A 22,251-nucleotide genomic window follows, 5' to 3' on the forward strand; every position below is an offset into this window, starting at 1 on the left:
AAGAACTACAGGCCCAGAGAAGGGAAGTGATTTGCCCAAGGTCATTCAACAAATCCCTAGGGGCTGTGATGATCCCTATGTCCTTGCCATTATCTCCCTTGTCTCCACTAACAAAAATATTTCAATGGGAGAATGTGCCGATCTAAGGTACTCCTAAAGTACTTGCTGAGAATGACAGCAAGTCATTGCTGGGGAGACCAGTCGGCAGCCCTGAACAGGCACTGCCTTACCGGGGCGTAGCGCCCCAATTCGCCACCTCTTGGAGTCCTAGGCGGAGGATACTACTGGGTCAGTTGTTTCGCCAATTCCACATCTCCCGGAGCCGAGCCTGGCCTGGCCCGGCCCAGCTCAGCCCCGCCGCTGTGACCCACTTCCTAGCTGCAGGCTGGACCAAGGGGAGGCACACGGGTAGCTCCACAGGGAGGCCACGCCCACGAGGGCAGCTCACAGAATTAGAAAGCCGACCGGGTGCTGTGGCCAGGAGGCGCGTGGGCGGCAGGTTAGTACCTAAGGTGCAGAGACCACCCCCAACCCTTTGACTGGGGGTGGGCATCCCGGAAAGACATGGCTCGGCCAATTCCAGCCCCGTTTCCACGCTCAGCACCCGCCCTGCTTGTGCGCGAGCGGCTCCGGCCCGCACGGGTCGCCAGAGGCGCCTGTGTGACACTCGGAGTTTGCTGGGGTCTCCGTGGGCGGGAGGACTTTCGAGCGCAATGGCGACTCCATAAGCCCCGCAGCTTCTGCGCCCAGGAAAGATATCCAAGAGATGCAAAGCTCTACTGGGCCCAGGCTGCCACCCCAGAGTCCCCCTTCCGTCCCGGGGCCGGGGCTAGGCCAAGGCGGGAACCAGGACTGCCCAGCCTCCCGGCCCTTCGCACTGGGAACCGTTTCCGGGGCGGATGCTTTTTGCATCTGAGCCGGCGCGCCCGGTGACGCCTTCGCGTCCAGACGGAAGTGCGGGCGGAGGATCCCCAGCCGGGTCCCGAGCCTGTGCCTGAGCCTGAGCCCGAGCCGGGAGCCGGTCGCGGGGGCTCCGGGCTGTGGTACCGCTGGGCCCCCAGCGATGGCGACCCTGTGGGGAGGGCTTCTTCGGCTTGGCTCTTTGCTCAGCCTGTCGTGCCTGGCGCTGTCAGTGCTGCTGCTGGCGCAGCTGTCAGACGCCGCCAAGGTGAGTCCCGCCCAGCCTCGCTCCTGACGGAAGCTCCTCCCCTACCACCGGCCTTGCGGAAACTGGGTCTGCCAACCTGCTGCTTGGCCCATTCCTGACAGCCATACCCCTAGCCTCACAGCTCCGGCAGACCCCGCCGCCACCAGCCCTGCCCCTCCCGACTGCCCGGCGGCACTCTCGCCCTCAGCCCCGACAGCCTGGCAGTCAGCGCCCCACGGTCGTCCCCAGCCCCGACAGTGCCCACAGCCCGGACAGCAGCCCCTCACCGCCTTAACATTTCCCTTCCCAGCCCCGGCTGCACTCACCTTACACTTGACAACCTTTTCACCTACGAAAGCCTTTAACTTTCCACCCTAAGCTCTTGACAACCCACCTGCGCCCTCCGCCAGCCTCACAGGTCCCTCATGCCTCAAGCCAGAATGATAGGAAGCCCCCACCTGACAAAAGCCTTCCCTGTCAAGGGCCGACTCAGCTCAGCTCACTCCTGAGCACTTCCCTTCCTGTGGTGGGAACTTGCCCCTCCTGGCCTACTTCCCTCCCAGTAGGACCTGCGGAGCATCTCTCACCTGCTTCATATTCTCACCTAACTCCCTCCACGAGTCCCTTGATGCCTTTCTTGCTTTCTCTCTTCCTGATAATTTAGTGGGTAAGGGAAGAACCAAACTGCAAGAGAGGTGAGGTTGTGGCCTCCCTGGTTCGATTTCTTGACCTTCTAGTTCCCTCATGCTGTTCTCTGGTGCCCCAGCTCTCCAGACCTGCCCTAGCTCCATGCATACCTGTGCTTCCTCTTTGATGAGCTAGCTCATCATTGGGGGAAAACAGAAGGGATTCACATTAGTATGATGGGAAAACAGAATGACATTGCGTTTTTAAAAATAAGAGCTTTAATTTATAATATCTTTAAATGTAGGAGTGGGGAAAGGTTACAGGCAGGCAAATGTTTTTGATTCAGAGATTCTTTTTGAAACCATCTCTACCTCCTACCAGAAACAGGGACAGCAGCACGTCTCCTGACTTTGAAAACATTGCTGGCACCCTCTGCATATCTTGCCTCATAACTTTATGTATTGTGATCATGTATTTATTTTTCAGTCTCCTTTACTAGGGTGTGTCCTGATTATGGGCAGAAACCATGTCTTATGCTTATCTGAATCCACCTCATTAAGCACAAGATCTAACACAGAGCAAATGCTCACTAGGTGGTTGCTGAATACGTTTGTGAATTGTCAATAGCTCTGCCAGACATATCACTGTATATAGGAGGAGTGGGCAAGGTCCTCTGGGGACTGATGAGCCACTTCCTTCTCAAACAGATTCCCCTTTGCTGAGGAAGCATCTCTTCTTTTCTCTATCCAGATACTTAGTCACCTGTTCCTCCACCTCTTGAAACTTGTTTTGTTGGTGGTAGTTCTGTCTGTCAACCAGGAATTAGAAGCAAAGTTTCCTGGGAAGAGTATACTAAACTGATCTCAGAGTCAGGCTACTTCCTGTGTGTACTTCCTTTCTAGTTGTAGGTGGGTGCCTCTAACATTTCATCCCTTCTACGGGACTGTTGCCCAACCCCTTTTATCAGTGTCAGTGGCTTCTACCAGAGGGTGAAAGGATGATAGGTAGAAGAATTGTGACCTTTTTTGTGAATAAGTTTTAGTTTGTTTCCCATCCTTTAGTAATGAATATTCTTATTTACAGGCACAACTATCTGTTTACTAGTGGCAGGTAGATGGTAATAACATTAGCATAATTTGATTGTCATGTGACCCATAAATATGGTTAATAAGTCTTAGATCATGTATTAGATATTATTTCAAAATAACTACGTGTAATATATAATGATTCATTAGCATTACCATAAAGGACTGTGGCTTTTAAAACCTTGTATCTGTCAAAGTTAAAGTTTTAAATGAATGATTTTAGAATACTTGGTAGAGGATGCTTGGCAAAATGTATATGGTACAGTTTTTAAAAATATTGATGATGAACTGTCAACACACTATACTGTTTCCATTTTGGTTACAGAATTTCGAGGATGTCAGATGTAAATGTATCTGCCCTCCCTATAAAGAAAATTCTGGGCATATTTATAATAAGAACATATCTCAGAAAGATTGGTAAGTATCTGGATTACTGAATTACCTGTCACATTTGTTTCTGTGGTTGTCAGTGTTATCCCAGAATGTTCATCAAATGCATAGTTTTCTTTTTAAGTATTTCATTTGAAGCAAAAATGTGAAATTCTACTTCTATTTGAAAAAGTGAGAGTAAGGCCCTAAGTACATGATGCAGGCCTAAAGGTATACAGCCAAAACACTAAGACCCATGTAGACAGAGTTTCATGGGAGCATACAACTGGGTTTGTGGCACTTAAACTACCCATAGCTATCTTCCTGTACTCCCTTAAGTTTTGGTGAGGGACCTTTCTCCCTCTTGCTTTTCAATGGAATGTTAGCAAGCCTCGTTTATCTGGGTTATAATTTTTACAACTTGTAGGTTTTGATGATGTATTGCCAAGTATGGGAAGCTATGTTTAAAAGTGTCAGAAGGCTCAAGAAGAAGTGGAAATGAGCTATGTAGTCAGAGTTTCCCATTTGGTGTAAATGAAGAAGTTACAGGTGTGCCAAGATATTGACCTGTTCAGTCCTTGGGCAGTCAGGCAGGCCTGTGATGACGGGGATCCTGACTGACTAGCCACCAGCAGCCTTCTCTGCTTATCCCAGCAGACCTGACAAATAGCTTTTTCTACATGTGCCATGAAACAGTTGGGACGCAGTTGTATTACAGTAGGATGAATGTGTTCCTTCCCATAGAATTGTGATGTTTTATGGTTTGTAACCATGGTAGAAGATGGATGGGATAGGAATTTAAGAAAAATAGTTCCAAGTGGTAGGAGCTTTCTCATGTACCTGATTTCATAGCTAAATAGCCATCAAAGAGTTAGAAAGCAAGATTAAATTCATTCAGTTAACAGTATTGCAACCTGACTTTAAAAAAGAAAAGGCAGCCTTCGAGTATGTTTAGTTTCTCTGATGCCACTGTCTGTTCTTCCCTGATATGCATTGAGGTTCAGTCTCATATTTGTTAAGTGTGTTCTTGAGAACTTCTTGTGAACTTCTATGTTCCACTGTAAGTGGTGTCATATTAACCAAGCGATTTGGCCATATTCTTAAAGGTTTTATATGAGGAAGTTACTTTATATGATACAAGAATGTTCAGGCTGGGCACGGTGGCTCACACCTGTAATCCCAGCACTTTGGGAGGCCGAGGCAGGCAGATCACCTGAGTTTAGGAGTTCGAGACCAGCCTGGCCAATGGGGTGAAACCCTGTCTCTACTGAAAAATACAAAAAAAATTAGCCGGGCTTGGTGGCGGGTGCCTGTAATCCCAGCCACTCGGGAGGCCGAGGCAGGAGAATTGCTTGAACCCGGGAGGCGGAGCTTGCAGTGAGCCGAGATTGCGCCACTGCACTCCAGCCTGGGCGACAGAGCGAGACTCCGGCTCAAAAAAAAAGAATGTTCAAATAAATTTTTATGTTACTTCTATAAATTTTCCAAATTTATTCAGTGCTTACAGTTTATTCTGTTATCAGTAATGAAATGCAATGCCTGTCTTTTGAGTAGCAAATGAACCCACTATTCAAGTGTTTAGCAGTAATCTTTTCATTAACTTTTTGTTATTTCAGACAGGACCATATGTCATTAATCCCTGGTTATTAGTAAAAATAGCTTTGAAAACAGTTGAGGCAGGACCTGGTGGCTCACGCCTGTAATCCCAGCACTTTGGGAGGCCAAGGCAGGTGGATCACTTGAGGCCAGGAGTTCAAGAACAGCCTGGCCAACATGGTGAAACCCCGACTCTACTAAAAATATAAAAATTAGCTGGGCATGGTGGCACACGCCTGTAATTCCAGCTACTCGGAAGGCTAAGGTAGAGAATCGCTTGAGCCGCAGAGGCAGAGTTTGCAGTGAGCTGAGATTGTGCCACTGCCCTCTAACCTGGGTGACAGAGCATGACTCTGTCTCAAAAAAAAAAAAAAAAAAAAAAAAGAGAGAAAGAAACAGAAAATAAACAGTTGAGAATAAGGCTTGCTTGGGGTTTTTCTTCCCTCTCTCCCACTCTCCCTTGTTTCTTTCCTGCAGTTTAGCATTTTTCTGGGGATAAGTTCCCAGCTGGCACTGAAAATTTTTAACTGACTTTACAAGGGCAGGCAAGTTATGATTCACCAGAATTATGGCTTTACGAGGCCTCCAGTATCTGTGAGGGCCTAGATATAGTTTTACCTTTTGTTTTCTAGGCCTTTCATTTTGTCCAGTTTTTATCTTTAAGTCTTCATTGACTTATGCTGGCTGACTTAAAACTTAAGAGTAGTTGGAGTGCTCTGGTTTGTGTTTGGGGTGATTTAAAGCTAATGATGTGTTCCTTTTGGCACTAGGGGGAGGTGTTGCCTAGTTCCTTAAGTGGTTAAGCTCTGACTAGGTCTAGCTCTGTTTGTAATGACTGGTCAGCCAAAATCAACCTTCCTGCTTCCTCTCTAGCTGGGCACAACTTTTGCACAGCACTCAGTATCTTTTTGTTATTAAAATATATGTATCCTTCAAAAGAAATACTCAATACTTACTTAGCACTTAAAATTCCCAAGTCATTCTTAGGTATTTTTGCCAAGGCTTCTGAAGCTGAAGTAGGAAACTAAATAGGAGATCAGTTTCATTTTCCCGAGGTTCAGAGGTAAAGAACTGACGTAGGAAGCAGGAGTCCTGGATTCTGGTCCTTTCTCTTTTTTTAATTGCTAGAGTACAGTGGCACAATCATAGCTCATTGTAGCCTTGATCTCCTAGGCTCCAGTGGTCCTCCAGCCTCAGCCTCCTGTGTAGCTGGGACTACAGGTGTGTACCATCAACCTGGCTAATTTTTATTTTTGTTGAGACTGGGTCTCACTATGTTGCCCAGGCTGGTCTCAAGTTGGCCTCAAGTGATCCTCACATCTTGGCCTCCTGAAACTCTGGGATTATAGGGATAAGCCACCATGCATGGCCTGATCCTTTTTCAAATACGATTTTACTCTGTGACCTTCTCTAAGTGTGAGGCTAGATGAGCTCTCTGATCCTCAGATAGATAACACCTGTTATGGGATATAGTTCCCTCTGCCCATTTTGTGCCTGCATCCAGTTGGGTACATGCCTGGTCTTCTGTATATTTGGAACAGATATCACACACTTTTATGGTGAGAGTTGTGGGGCCTTACCCGTATTTGAAATACTATCGGTGGAAATTTAATTTTTCATTACTACCTTTGTTAAAATTAAATTACCTGTTAAGAATAACCTGGGCCGGGTGCGGTGACTCATGCCTGTAATGCCAGTACTTTGGGAGGCCGAGGCAGGCAGATCACGTGAAGTTGGGAGTTTGAGACCAGCCTGACCAACATGGAAAAACCCCATCTCTACTAAAAATACAAAATTAGTTGGGCGTGGTAGCGCATGCCTGTAATCCCAGCTACTCGGGAGGCTGAGGCAGGAGAATCACTTGAACCCTGGAGGAAGAGGTTGCAGTGAGGAAGATCACACCATTGCACTCCAGCCTGGGTAACAAGAGTGAAACTCTGTCTCAAAAAAAAAAAAAAAAAAAAAAGAATAACCTAACAACTTCTATCATATACTGTTTTTGGTTATTTTTTCTAATGCCACAGTGTAGAGGGAACAGAACATGATGAATTTCTAGAAATTAATTTTTTTTTTTTTTTTGGAGACAGAGTCTCACTCTGTCACCTAGGCTGAGTGCAATGGCGCGATCTCGGCTCACTACAACCTCTGCCTCCCAGGTTCAAGTGATTCTCCTGCCTCAGCCTCCTGAGTAGCTGGGATTACAGGCATGTGCCACCATGCCCAGCTAATTTTTTGTATTTTTAGTAGAAATGGGGTTTCCCCCTGTTGGTCAGGCAGGTCTTGAACTCCTGACCTCATGATCCAACCACTTCGGCCTCCCAAAGTGCTAAGATTACAGGCGTGAGCCACCACACCTGGCCTTTTTTTTTTTTTTTTTTTTTTTTTTTTTTGAGACGGAGTTTCGCTCTCATTGCCCAGGCTGGAGTGCAATGGCACGATCTCGGCTGACCGTAACCTCCACCTCCCAGGTTCAAGCGATTCTCAAGTCTCAGCCTCCTGAGTAGCTGGAATTACAGGCATGCGCCACCATGCCCGGCTAATTTTTTTGTATTTTTAGTAGAGACAGGGTTTCTCCATGTTGGTCAGGCTGGTCTCGAACTCCCAACCTCAGGTGATCTTCCTGCCTCGGCCTCCCAAAGTGCTGGGATTACAGGCATGAGCCACTGCGCCCGGCTGAAATTAATTTTTAATTGACACAATAACCGTACATATTTATGGGATACATAGTGATGTTTCAATTCATACAAGATATAGTGATTTGATCAGAATATTTAGCATCTCAGACATTTATCATTTCTTTGTGTTGAAAATATTCAACATCCTCCTTCTAGCTATTTGAAACTATAATATATATTATTGTTGACTATAGTCATCCTACAGTGATATAGAACACTAGAACCTATTCCTCCCACCAAGCTGTAACTTTGTTTCCGAAAAGTACATTTTGGTAGGGAAAGAGAAGGAATCACTCTAGAGTATTGGGTGTCCCCAAGAGAATGGGTAAGATAAGATAGGATGGTGTAGTAGAGTGCTTGAGGCAGCCAGGAATGCCTAATGAAGAGATGCCAAAAGGAAAGAAAATTGTCCAACAGCTGGCAGGAGGACAGGAAAGCTTTCCCTAATTTTGCTGAAGGTGATCAGAGTCATAGACTCTTAATAGTTGAGGAGAATAATAATTTAGTTATTGCTTAGAATTGACAGATTTCTAGGAAAAATCTGATAGCACTGTGTTTACATAAACCATAAATAATTAGCCTTGAAAATGGGGTCAGGGAAATAAGTAACATTCAACAAAAACATTCATCCCTTTGTTAGTTTTTATTTAGTTCTTTGGAATAACCAGTTTTTGTTTTAAAATATTTTTGTTATTCTAATTCTGTTTCTCCTTGCTTTTTCAGATTTGCTCATTAAGAAAAGTGATTGTTTCTTCCTGTGTGTGGCTTTGAGGGTTCAATTTTCAGAGTTTCAGAATTTACCACTCTGTTAAACGTGGTTAGTCATTCATACACCACACTGGCAGTTAAGAATGATGTTGGCTGGGCACGGTGGCTCACACCTATAATCCCAGCACTTTAGGAGGCCAAGATAGGAGGATCACTTGAGGCCAAGTATTCAAGACAAGTTAGGGCAACAAACCAAGACCTGATCTCTACAACAAATTTAAAAATTAGCCAGGCATGGTGGCAAGCTCCTGTAATCATAGCTGCTCTGGAGGTTGAGACAGGAGGATCACTTGAGCCCAGGAGTCTAAGGCTGCAGTGAGCTATGATGGCACCACTCCACTACAGCCCAAGTGACAGAGCAAGACCTTGTCTTTTAAAAAACAACAACAAAAAAGAATGATGTTAATTCACAAAAGAGATAATCTTATATTTGAACAGTGCCCCACATCACTTTAAACCATTTTAAGTAGTTTTGTTTAGTAACTGAACAAGTCTAAAGGTGACTTGATTTGTTAAGTAGTTTTTCATCCCATTTGGGATTTTTTGGGTGCATCTTTGTAACTGTTAACAGTAGCAACTTTGAAAATAGACACTACTATATGTGTGTCTTTGTGGCTTCTTAAATGGTTAAAACTTACCAAAATGCTAATATTGAGAGCAGAAATTGTTTTACTTTATCTTATTATTTGTTTTTTATGCTCTTTCATTGGGTAAGTTTAGTGATTATTCTAGATTTCAGGAAACTTTTGGTCAGAGCAAGCAGAAGAGCTAGCTGGGCTTAAGCAACATTTTATCTTTGTTTTTTCAGTGATTGCCTTCATGTTGTGGAGCCCATGCCTGTGCGGGGGCCTGATGTAGAAGCATACTGTCTACGCTGTGAATGCAAATACGAAGAAAGAAGCTCTGTCACAATCAAGGTAAAATATATCTCTCTCTATCAACCTGTCTGTCTATCTATCTACCTCTTTTCTGCTTCTGGATGGTTTCTAGACAAGACAGAAAAATTTGGACCCCTACCCCAAAAGGAATAATGGGCCTGTTCTGCCGGCCTCACTGAGATGGTTTGTGGATTAGTTAGGGTATGTTAGATAGATATCTGAAACGGCACAAAAATGCCCTATGTGTAATTAGCATATTCCAGAAAGATATCCCAGCTTCTGTGTAGGCCATGTGTGCCAGAGGCTGAGAGAGCAGCATTTATAAGCCCTCCTCTCCTTGCCTTTCCAGCCCTTTGAAAAAATTAAATATATAGTAATTATTCTAGAACTATTACTTCTGGATTTTAAGATTTCCCCTCTTCATTTCCTGTGGGACAGGGGTCCCCAGCCCCCAGGCCACAGCCCAGTCTGCAGTCTGTTAGGAACTGGGTCACTCAGCAGGAGGTGAGCAGTGGGCAAGTGAGCAAAGCTTCATCTTATTTACAGCTGCTCCCCATCATTCGCATTACCGCCTGAGCTCCACCTCCTGTCAGATGAGCAGCAGCATTAGATTCTCATAGGAGCATGAACTCTATTGTAAACTGCACATGTGAGGGATCTAGGCTGCATGCTCCTTATGAGAATGAGAATCTAATGCCTGATGATCTGTCACTGTCTCCCATCACCCCCATATGGACCGTCTAGTTGCAGGAAAACAAGCTCAGGGCTCCCACTGATTCTACGTTATGGTGAACTGTTCAATTATTTTATGATATATTATAATGTAATAATAATAGAAATAAAGTGCACAATAAATGTAATGTGCTGGAATCATCCCCAAACCATCCCCCACCACCCCTGGTCCATGGAAAAATTGTCTTCCATGAAACTGGTCCCTGGTGCCAAAAAGGTTGTGGACTGTTGCTGTAGTAAATGGGATGTAGATAACTCTCATCACCATTTGTATTTCTAATGAGTTCAGTTACTTTATTATAGTGGCTAATGGTTTTTCTTCCAATTTTTTTTTTTTTTTTTTTTGAGATGGAGTCTCGCTCTGTTGCCCAGGCTGGAGTACAGTGGTGTGATCTCGGCTCACTGCAACCTCCGCCTCCTGGGTCCAAGTGATTCTCCTGCCTCAGCCTCCTGAGTAGCTGGGATTACAGGTGTGCACCACCATGCCTGGCTAATTTTTGTATTTTTAGTAGAGACAGGATTTCACCACGTTGGTCAGGCTGGTCTTGAACTCCTGACCTCGTAGTCCACCCACCTTTGCCTCCCAAAGTGCTGGGATTACAGGTGTGAGCCACTGCGCCTGGCACAAATTTTTTTTACATGGCACTTCCCATTCCTTTCCCCCCAAAAAGGCCCTGTGGGGAATCTGGGGTGGTTAGTTATAATAGTCATAAAGATTTCTGCTGTGATTGACCCTGTGGAAGCACTCTTGCTCCAGCAGGGTGCTGAACTTTAGAGAAATCCTCACTGTACTATTATTTAACAGATTTGTAAAAAATATACAACTTATGTACCCTAAAAGTCACTCACTATAAGTATACAATTCTATAAATTTTAGTAGATTTAAAACATTTTAAAATCCCATTTCAGGCCAGGCATGGTGGCTCACATCTATAATCCCAGCACTTTGGAAGGTCCAGGCAGGTGGATCACTTGAGGTCAGGAGTTCGAGACCAGCCTGTCCAACGTGGTGAAACCCCATCTCTACTAAAAATATAAAAATTAGCCAGGTGTGGTGGTGCACACCTGTAGTCCCAGCTACTTGGGAGGCTAAGGCATAAGAATCACTTGATCCTGGAGGCAGAGGTTGCAGTGAGCTGAGATTGTGCCACTGTGCTCCAGTGAGACTCTGTCTCAAAAAAAAATAAAAATAAAATCCCGTTTCAGAACATTCCCACTACCCCAAAAAGATCCCTCATGCCCATTTACAGTTAATCCCCAGTTCTAGCCCCACTCCGTCACTAGTCTACTTTCTGTCTCTACATACATGGACATTTCATGTATATGGAATCATACAATGTATGGTCTTCTGTGACTGGCTTCTTTCATTTAGCACAATGTTTTTGATGTTTATGCAAATTGTAGCATGTATCAGTACTTCATTTCTTTTTATTGCTGAATAGTATTTCACTATGTTAATATGCATTTATCAGTTGATGGACATTTGGATTATGTCTGGGTTTTTACTATTATGAATAATACTGTCATGAATATCTGCACACATGTCTTTGTATGGATATATATGTTTTCCGTTCTCTTGGGTTAATTCCTTAGAATGGTAAAATTATGTTTAACTTTTTAAGAGAGTGCCAGATTGTTTCCCAAAGTGGTTGTACCATTTTACACTCCCACCACAGCGTATGAGGGCTGTTTCTCCATATCCTTGCTAACACTTGGTATTGTCTATTTATTTTATTGTAGTCCTTCTAGTGGGTGTGTCACACTGTACTTTTTCTCAGTACATGAATTAAGGTCACAAGAAAAAAATCACTGGCCTAGAAAATACTTTTATATATCTAAATTGAGCTAAAGAGTAGCTGAATCTAGGGCATTATGTTCAGCTGCGAAAAAAAACAAACTGCTGTGCTAGCAGTGGTGACAGGTGATTAGCAGTAGGTGAAGTTGGAGTCTTGAAGACTTGCAAAAAGATCCCAAAGATCTTTCCTCTTTTTTCTTAAAAATACTTTGGTGAAGAGTTGAGTTTATTTCTTATATTGCTATCTGGTTTGTATAGAAATCCTATAGGCTTAGCAGATATGTCAGTCAGTTTTACTATTATCATACAAAGTTCTGATTTATGGGCTTGAACAAAGATGTAACTTAATTTTCAATTTCCTTTAGGTTACCATTATAATTTATCTTTCCATTTTGGGCCTTCTACTTCTGTACATGGTATATCTTACTCTGGTTGAGCCCATACTGAAGAGGCGCCTCTTTGGACACTCACAGTTGATACAGAGTGATGATGATATTGGGGTAAGTTCCCAGCCTGCCCTAGCTGCTCATGGCCAGTTCCTGTCATCATTTGATGTGAAGTGCAAGTGAAAAATAGTCATATATAGATGTTCACGTGCTGAAGCCGATCCTCAACTAGAGAAGCTAAAAACAGCTCTGATTTCAGTATATGTCTCTTTATGAAGAAATTGCTTGATGAAGCCATAAATGTGGTGATTTAAACTGATGATCTTTGGTGAGCGTGCTATACAGGGCCTTGCTTTCAGTACCAAAGGCACAATTTTATTGCCATTCCCTGTTTACATTGAGAAAAGTATCAGAGATGGTTTTCTCTCCAAGCTCTCCCTCCTAAAACACCTTTCCTGTCAGTATCACCAAATATTTTAGAAGGCAGAGAGGTTTTCGTCAAGGGAAGTGTGAAGATCATGATGTTCTTTTCTTAATGAAGTACAACTTGATAACCTGCTGATGTTTTATATTTCCTTTTTTTCTACTGCTTAAAAAAAAAATCTGTGGGCCAGGTGTGGGGGCATACACCTGTAATCCCAGCACTTTGGGAGGCCAAGGTGGGAGGATTACTTGAGCCCAGGAGTTCAAGACCACCCTGGGCAACATGGTGAGACCCCATCTCTACAAAAAATAAAAACATTAGCCGGGTGTGGTGGTGCATGCCTGTGGTCCCAACTATTCAGGAGGCTGAGACAGGAGTGTCACTTGACCCCAGGAGTTCGAGGCTGCAGAACTGTGATCACACCATAGGACTCTAGCCTAAGCAACACAGCAAGAAGCCTGTCTAAAAAAAAAAGAAAAAAAAAATCTGAGATCTTTAGAGAAAAATAAAACCATGACTACCATCACTCCAGATTCTCTTCCTGTCTTTAAATCACACACACACACGCATGTGTGTGTGTACATTATATATGTTTATATAGTATGTGCGTGTGTGTATGTGTGTGTGTGTGTGTATATATATATATAGTTGGCATAATCTGTATAAATTGGTTCATGGTCTCCTTTTTATTTTAATATTCGTTTATTCAAAAATGTCCAGAAATTGACATAGTCCACAAACTTGTTTTTCAGTATAGCTTAGAGAATGTTTTTTTTGTTTTTGTTTTTTGAGATGGAGTCTCACTCTGTCGCCCATGTTGGAGTGCAGTGGCATGACTTTGGCTCACTACAACCTCTGCCTCCTGAGTTCAAGTGATTCTCTTGCCTCAGCCTCCCAAGTAGCTGGGTCTACAGGCACCTGCCACCACGCCCGGCTAATTTTTTTTGTATTTTTAGTAGAGACGGGGTTTCACCATTTTGGCCAGGCTGCTCTTGAACTCCTGACCTCAAGTGATCAGCCCGCCTTGGCCTCCCAAAGTGCTGGGATTACAGGCGTGAGCCACTGCGCCTGGCTGGATATTTTTGTTTCATCATTATACTGTATGAAATTGTTTCTGAATTTTCCATTCTTTTTTTTTTTTTTTTTTTTTTGAGATGGAGTCTCGCTCTTTCGCCCAGGCTGGACTGCAGTGGTGCGATCTCAGCTCACTGCAAGCTCCGCCTCCCGGGTTCACGCCGTTCTCCTGCCTCAGCCTCCTGAGTAGCTGGGACTACAGCTGCCCGCCATCGCGCCCGGCTAATTTTTTGTTTTTTTTTTTTTTAGTAGAGATGGGGTTTCACTGTGTTAGCCAGGATGGTCTCGATCTCCTGACCTCGTGATCCCCCTGCCTCGGCCTCCCAAAGTGCTGGGACTACAGGCGTGAGCCACCGCGCCCAGCTGAATTTTCCATTCTTTCATTATTATATATAATTATTTTTTTAGAAATTACTTTTTCTTGTGGATTATTATATTGGACTATGTTCCTTAAAATGGGTAAAATTCACAATAGTTTTAAGGTTCAATTCAAAAGCCAAACCCAGAGTGAGCCCTTGCCAACCAGTCAAAAGTCCTTTTACCCTGGAATGGCTTGTGGATCTATAGGCATAGACATTGAAAGTCTTAAACTACATCCTTCCTTTACAGCGTTAAATATGTGTTCCTGATTTCAGAAATAGACAATATAATAACACAAAACATAAGAGAAATGGATGTAGAGATGAAAACATGTAGGGCAGGCATTTAATTGGTGGGATCACATGCTCAGTAATTGTTTTGTCCACCAGTGATTGATTCTGCTTGTGTATTAACTATTTGAGAACATTGTCTCTGAGAGGCCTGGCTGACTCTTGGATGTCTTTTAAACTGATTCTAGGCAGAGAGAGGTTTTCTGACCAGAGCTGTGAATTTATTGTAACAACTCTACAAAAATAAGTGAATTTTAATTTTTAAAACTGTTGCTTATCCAAGATGTGAGTTCTACACTATTTATATACTTTAAAAATGTTTTTGTTAAATTATCAGTTTTCATTTTTTCTGTTTTTGTTCAGTGTTAGAGCATTTTAAAGCAAATAAAAGTGAGTACAAATAGTTAAGCTCACTGCAAGTAGTCACAATATTTACTGTATCATATATCCATGACACATCATCGTTATTACCAAAGCATTACAGTAAAACATGTTTTGTATTTATTGTAATTTTATCAGGTGTGAAAAGAACAAACATAAAAAGGGTAAATCTCTATTTGCATTCCCCCAGCATCCGTGACTATGAGCAGCTAGTTCAATCTCATTCTGATGGGTAGAGAGCAGACCCAAAGGATTAGCTGGTTTGTTTAGTCTTTTGAACTTGTTCCTTAAGAAGATTTTTCTTCCCTACCTTGAAGAATAGATAACAGCACTAGGAAACTGAGAGGTCCTCTGCTGATCAAGTACATCCTTCTTCCCAGTATTGCTTATGTCAAAACAAACCAGTGGTGATAATATTTTCCTCCTCTGGTCCTTGACTCAGGGGATGATATTTTATACACAAATTCACTGAAGCACCATATTCTTATAGTGTCATTTTAATCTAACTGACCAAAATCTGTTTTGAGACAATATAACACCAAGTCAGGGTTAGGGAGGCTAAGTTTTAGTCTTTATGCTAATTTGTTAAATGACCTTGGGTCAATTTATTTCCATAATGAGAAATCAAGCAATTCTATAAGTTTAGCCTGCCTCCTTTTTTTTTTCTTTTTTAGCTTTTTGCTTACATTTTTAAAAACATTTAAGCCTCGCGGAATTGCCTTTATTATTTTCATTTGTAAGGTTAAAAGTTTAAAAATAAGCTATAGGTCTCAGCTACTTGGGAGGCTGAGGCAGGAGGATCACTTGAGGCCAGGAGTTCAAGGCTGCAGTGAGCTGTGATCAAACCTGTGAATAGCTACTGCATTCCAGCCTGGGCAACATGGCTAGACTCTATTTCAAAAAAAAAAAAATTAAGTTCATGGCCAGTCTGGGCAATATAGTGAGACCCCATCTCTTAAAAAAAAAAAAAAATCCACTTTTTAAATAACTTGAATTTTAGGATTTGTACAAGTCATTACCTGAAAATCCACTTTTTAAATAACTTGCGTTTTAGGATTTGTACAAGCCATTACCTAAATAAAGTGAAAAGTTGAAGGAATTTTGGCAAAGAAGAGGAGGAAAGATTCTTTATAAAAACTCTTTGATATCTTTCAAATGTAGACATTGTATAAATGCCTTGCTATAAAAACAAGACCAGGTGTTCTAACTCCTATAATTATAGTTGTATATATAGTTATCTGGTTATGTATATAGCTTTCCATATACATGCTGACTCCTGCCCTGGATATATAATAGAGCTTTTTCAAACATGCACAGCAAAATAATGTTGTTTCTCTCCTAGAGGCAAAGTTTAGTATAAGAGGTACAACTTGTGACTTGGATCTTCTGTTGGAACACTGAGAAGCTTTGCTAACATGGGGTTCAAGAAAAACAGATCAAGGAAAAGGCAAACAAAAGCAATAAATTACTATTGAATGCTTTTTGTCATTTAGACAGCTGTGTTTATATCTCATTCATAGATAGATTAGCATGGTGATTTCCTGTGTAATGACTACAAACATCCAGTTGTACTGGTTTACTTTGACCAGGTTAGGTTGGTTTTCTACACAGATACCTGGGCAACCCTTCAATAGCCTCCTTCCCAAGGCGGCAACTTACGTGGAAGCCACTGGGTGCTTAACAGTGGAAGATTCAATCTTTGTTGAATAGAGAGGGTGATTGTAGCACTTGAGCTGTGTCTCTTTTCATTACAGATTGGGGACCTGGGGAAATAAGGAAGCTTTTGGAAGCTAGTCCATTTAGTGTGTGTGTTGAGGGTACAGGGAGAGATTAAAAACAACCCAAGATAAGACTCTGTCACTCACCCTCCCAGAGTGATGTGGCCCCAAGCTGGCAAGAAAACAATTCTAATGGAGACAAGAAATTAAAAGACAGATCTTTCCTCTGCCACAGATTAGCTATATAGTATTGAATAAAGTAAGGAAAGACCCTACTTTCCATATCTATAACATGGAGAGATGTTAACATGAAAATAGATTTTCTTTTCCCTACCAGTTAAGGAAGGCTTCTCTTTAACACAAACGACCACTGTCTTTTGCTTGGTCTCCACTTCTTTAAGGGAAATATCTTTGGAAATGGCAATCCGTGGGAACGTTTCACAAATACTCCGTCATCGCTTATGTTTCTTGAACCACCTAGGTCTGTACTTGAGTTCATACTCTATCTGGTGGTTGAGTGCTTAGGAGTGCTTAGCCAAATAGATGCTCTCTTGTTTGAAAAGTCCACCTACCCCTATTTCTGTGGTGGGCTGGTGACTGTTTTGTGTCTATGGTTTACACTGACTGTGCCATCTCTAATGTTCTCCATTCCTGGACTTTTAGGATCACCAGCCTTTTGCAAATGCACACGATGTGCTAGCCCGCTCCCGCAGTCGAGCCAATGTGCTGAACAAGGTAGAATATGCCCAGCAGCGCTGGAAGCTTCAAGTCCAAGAGCAGCGAAAGTCTGTCTTTGACCGGCATGTTGTCCTCAGCTAATTGGGAATTGAATTCAAGGTGACTAGAAAGAAACAGGCAGACAACTGGAAAGAATTGACTGGGTTTGGCTGGGTTTCGTTTTAATACCCTGTTGATTTCGCCAACCGTTGCTGGAAGATTCAAAACTGGAAGCAAAAACATGCTTGATTTTTTTTTTTCTTGTTAATGTAATAATAGAGACATTTTTAAAAGCACACAGCTCAAAGTCAGCCAATAAATCTTTTCCTATTTGTGACTTTTACTAATAAAAATAAATCTGCCTGTAAATTATCTTGAAGTCCTTTACCTGGAACAAGCACTCTCTTTTTCACCACATAGTTTTAACTTGATTTTCAAGATAATTTTCAGGGTTTTTGTTGTTGTTGTTTTTTGTTTGTTTGTTTTGGTGGGAGAGGGGAGGGATGCTTGGGAAGTGATTAACAACTTTTTTCAAGTCACTTTACTAAACAAACTTTTGTAAATAGACCTTACCTTTTATTTTCGAGTTTCATTTATATTTTGCAGTGTAGCCAGCCTCATCAAAGAGCTGACTTACTCATTTGACTTTTGCACTGACTGTATTATCTGGTTATCGGCTGTGTCTGCACTTCATGGTAAACTGGATCTGAAATGCCTGGTGGCTTTTCACAAAAAGCAGATTTTCTTCATGTACTGTGATGTCTGATGCAATGCATCCTAGAACAAACTGGCCATTTGCTAGTTTACTCTAAAGACTAAACATAGTCTTGGTGTGTGTGGTCTTACTCATCTTCTTCTAGTACCTTTAAGGACAAATCCTAAGGACTTGGACACTTGCAATAAAGAAATTTTATTTTAAACCCGAGCCTCCCTGGATTGATGATAATATATACACGTTTGTCAGCATTTCCGGTCGTGTTGAGAGGCAGCTGTCTGAGCTCCAATGTGTGCAGCTTTGAACTAGGGCTGGGGTTGTGGGTGCCTCTTCTGAAAGGTCTAACCATTATTGGATAACTGGCTTTTTTCTTCCTATGTCCTCTTTGGAATGTAACAATAAAAATAATTTTTGAAACATCCATCAGTGTATCTATGTCTCCTAGTTTTTTCCTCCTCCCTCTTTTGCTGTATAATGAGATTGAAGATATAAAGACATTTTGTACCCTGTTCTGAGACTACTGTTTTATACCAATCTAACTGTAAAATATTGGTGTAAATTATCTGTGTTTGCATGTATAGACAGAATATATGAATTTGGAGGTGGATCTCTGAAAAGTATACTAATATTTTGATAAATTGGGAGATTTCAAATTCCTGAAGGAGTACTTGTTCTGAGAAATTCTTGGCAAAAAAAAATCAGAATTAAATTCATAAAAGTGAAGTTTTAGGAGCCATTAATGGGGTTTTGGGGTTTAGTAAAATTTACTTTTTTAAGCACCTACAAATATAAAAATTATCAATTTTATTGTTAGTATTAAAAGATTTAAGTTCAACCATGACCAAGTGGGATTTATCCCAGGTATGCAAAGCTGGTTCAACATTTGAAAATAACATATCTAAAGAAGAAAAATTACATGAATTTTATCAATAGCAGAAAAAGCATTTGACAAAATAACCCCATTCATGATAAAAATTCTCAGGAAACTAGGAATAGAGGAGAACTTCAACTAGATAAAGAAATGAGCTTACAAAAAAACAACAGCTAACATCATATAGTTAATAATGAGAAATTAGAAGCTTTCCCACTAAGATCAGGAATAAGGCAAGGATGTCTTTTACTATTCCTTTTCAACATTGTACTGGAAGTCCTAGCCAATGCAATGAGACAAGAAAAGGAAATAAAAGGTATAAATATTGGGAAGGAAGGAATAGAACTGTCTTTGTTTACTGATGCAATGATTGTCTGTAGAAAACCCAGAAGAATTGACAACAACAATAATAGAACTAATAAGTGATTATAAAAGCTTGCAGGATACAAGGTTAGTATACAAAAGTCAATCAAACCAGGTGCAGTGGCAGGTATCTGTAGTCCCAGCTACTCAGGAGGCTGAAGCAGGAGGATTACTTGAAGCCAGGAGTTTTGAGGCTGCAGTGAGCTATGATTGCTGCATGAATAGCTACTGCACTCCAGCCTGGGCAACACAGCAAGACCCTGTCTCTAAAAAATGTCAACTGTTTTCCTATATACCAGCCACAAACAATGGAATTTGAAATTAAAAACAATACCATTCATAGTAGCACCCCTAAAATGAAATACTTACGTATAAACCTAGTAAAATATCTTAGATCTATATTAGGACAACTGCAAAACTGATTAAATAAACCAAAGAACTAAATGAATGAAGAGATATTTCATATTCATTAATAGGAAGGCTCAATATTGTTTAGATGGTGGTTCTTTCCAACTTGATCCATAGATTCAATGCAATCCCAATCAATATCCCAGAAAGTTATTTAGTGGATATTAAACTTATTCTAAAGGTTATAAAAAGGCAAAAGACACAGAATAGCCAACACAATATTAAAGAACAACAAAGTCAGAAAACTAACACTACCTTTGAGACTTACTATAAAACTACAGTAATCATGACAGTATGCCACTGGCAAAAAAGACAGATCAGTGGAACAGGATAGAGAACCCAGAAACAGGCCCATATAAATACAGTCAACTGATCTTTGACAAAGGAGCAAAAGCAACACAATGGAGAAAAGATAGTCTTTTCAATAAATGGTGCTGGAACAACTGGACATCCACATGCAAAGAAATAAATCTAGTTACATACCTTATACCCTTCACAAAAATTTTAGATCATAGGCCTACATGTAAAATGCAAAACTACAAAACTTTCAGAAATAACATAGGAGAAGATCTAGGTGGTGGTGATGACATATCTGATAAAGGACTGCTATCTAAAATATACAAAGAACGCTTAAAACTCAACAATAAGGGACAAAAAATTTGATATAAAAATGGGCAAAAGTCCTGGACACCTCACCAAAGAACAGATACAGATAGGCAAATAAGCATATGAAAAGATGTTCCACATCATATGTCATCAGGGAAATGCAAATTGAAACAACAATGGGATACCAATACACACCTATTAGAATGACCAAAATCTACAACACTGATAACACCAAATGCTCTCAAGGATGTGGAGCAACAGGAACTTTCTTTTATTGCTGGTGGGAATGCAAAATGGTACAACAACTTTACAAAACTAAACATACCCTTACTATATGATCCAGCAATTATGCTCCACAATAATTACCCAAGGAGTTGAAATCTTATGTCCACACAAAACCCTGCATGCAGATGTTTATAGCAGCTTTATTCATAAGTGCCAAAATTTGGAGGCAACTAAGATTTCCTTTAGTAGGTGAACAGATAAACAAATTGTGATACATCCAGACAATGGAATATTCAGCGCTAAAAAGAAATGAGCTTTCAAGCCATGAGAAGACATGGAAGAACCTTAAATGCACACTACTAAGTGAAAGAAGCCAATCTGAAAATGCTATATGTGGCCGGGCACGGTGGCTCACGCCTGTAATCCCAGCACTTTGGGAGGCCGAGGCGGGCGGATCACGAGGTCAGGAGATGGAGACCATCCTGGCTAACACGGTGAAACCCCATCTCTACTAAAAATACAAAAAAAAATTAGCCAGGCGTGGTGGCGGGAGCCTGTAGTCCCAGCTACTAGGGAGGCTGAGGCAGGAGAATGGCGTGAACCCGGGAGGCGGAGCTTGCAGTGAGCTGAGATTGTGCCACCGCACTCCAGCCTGGGTGACAGAGCGAGACTCCGTCTCAAAAAAAAAAAAAAGGAAAAAAGAAAATGCTATATGCATAATTACAACTATCTGACATTGTGGAAAAGGCAAAACCATGGAGACAGAAATAGTGGTTGCAAGGGGTTAGAGAAGGAGGAGGGATGAATAGGCAGAGCATAGGATGTTTAGGCAGTGAAACTATTCTATGATACCACAATGGTGAATACATGTCATTATATACTTGTCAAAACCCACAGAATGTACATGTATAACACCAAGGGTGAGCCCTAATATAGACTATGGACTTTGGGTGATTATGTCTCAATGCAGGTTCATCAGTTCTAACACGGTACCATAATGGTGTGGAATGTTCATAGCAGAGCAGGCCATGCACACATGGGGGCAGGGAGTGTATGAGAATTAGCTCTACTTTGTGTTCAACTTTTCTGTGAACCTACAATTGCTTTAAAAATTAAAGTTGGGGCTGGGCGTGGTGGCTCATGCCTATAATCTCAGCATTTTGGGAGGCCAAGGTGGGTGGATCACCTGAGGTCAGGAGTTCAAGACCAGCCTGGCCAACATGGTGAAAACCCGTCCCTATTAAAAATACAAAATTAGCTGGGTGTGGTGGTGCACACCTGTAATTCCAGCTACTTGGGTGGCTGAGGCAGGAGAATCACTTGATCCTGGAGGCAGAGGTTGCACTGAGCCAAGATTGCACCACTGCACTCCAGCCTGGGCAAAAGAGCGAAACTATGTCTAAAAAAAAAAAAAAAAAAAAAAAAAATTAAAGCTGGCATGGCACAGCGGTCTATAATTCTAGCACTTTAGGTGGGATTTCTTGAGACCAGGAGTTCAAGACCAGCCAGGCAACAAGGTAAGACCTCATCTCTATAAGAAATACAAAAATTAGCCAGGCAGGTTGGCTCACACGTGTAGTCCCAGCTGCTCAGGAGGTGGAGGCTGCGATGAGCTGTGGTCATGCCACTGCATTCCAGCCTGGGCTATAGAGTGAGATCTTGTCTCTAAATAAATAAGGAAAGAAGGAATGCTTCTAATATTTATATTTTTAAAAAGATAAAAGTATACTTAAGAAGAAAAAATAAAATGGCTATTTAAGAAAAAGGTATTGGCTAGTTCCTATGATACGGGGTTATCAGAATTTAATATCCACATTCGTATCACTAAAGTCCCCACTGCTAAATCTGACTGGCTTTAAAAAAATAAAAAGTAAAAAAAAGATGTGAGTTCATATTGACCTTCCTAGTTCTGGCCTTAATCTCTATCTAAAAGAATAATGGCCAATATTTGCACATTATGAGTCTATTGCTCCATAAATAATTTTGATATAATATCATATAACCCAGAAGAATGGGGGACATTCTTTAAACAAAAGGATTT

The 22,251-nt window shown here is 41.6% G+C and overlaps 1 protein-coding gene across 2 annotated transcripts; it reads left to right on the forward strand.

The window, feature by feature from the left end:
* The first annotated feature begins 419 nt into the window (after positions 1-419).
* Positions 420-18,158, forward strand: TMEM9B (TMEM9 domain family member B). Of its 2 annotated transcripts, none has more exons than XM_054438394.2 (5): positions 420-499; positions 3,185-3,276; positions 9,076-9,184; positions 12,038-12,172; positions 16,969-18,158. In XM_054438394.2, the coding sequence occupies exons 3-5, from the start codon at positions 9,101-9,103 to the stop codon at positions 17,122-17,124; spliced, it is 375 nt and encodes a 124-aa protein (XP_054294369.1). In that variant the 5' UTR covers positions 420-499; positions 3,185-3,276; positions 9,076-9,100; the 3' UTR covers positions 17,125-18,158. The 2 variants fall into 2 exon arrangements, with proteins under 2 accessions (XP_054294369.1, XP_054294366.1); XM_054438391.1 differs by having other exon boundaries at positions 480-1,168.
* The last annotated feature ends 4,093 nt before the right edge of the window (positions 18,159-22,251 follow it).

This window comes from Pongo pygmaeus, chromosome 9 (genome assembly GCF_028885625.2).
Source record: "Pongo pygmaeus isolate AG05252 chromosome 9, NHGRI_mPonPyg2-v2.0_pri, whole genome shotgun sequence".
NCBI lineage: Eukaryota > Metazoa > Chordata > Mammalia > Primates > Hominidae > Pongo > Pongo pygmaeus.

Coding starts and splice junctions, on each gene's coding strand:
- TMEM9B (XM_054438391.1), top strand. CDS start 1,064: ATGGCGACCCTGTGGGGAGGGCTTCTTCGGCTTGGCTCTTTGCTCAGC. Junction 3,277..9,075: donor AACATATCTCAGAAAGATTG/GTAAGTATCTGG, acceptor TTGTTTTTTCAG/TGATTGCCTTCATGTTGTGG. Junction 9,185..12,037: donor GAAGCTCTGTCACAATCAAG/GTAAAATATATC, acceptor AATTTCCTTTAG/GTTACCATTATAATTTATCT.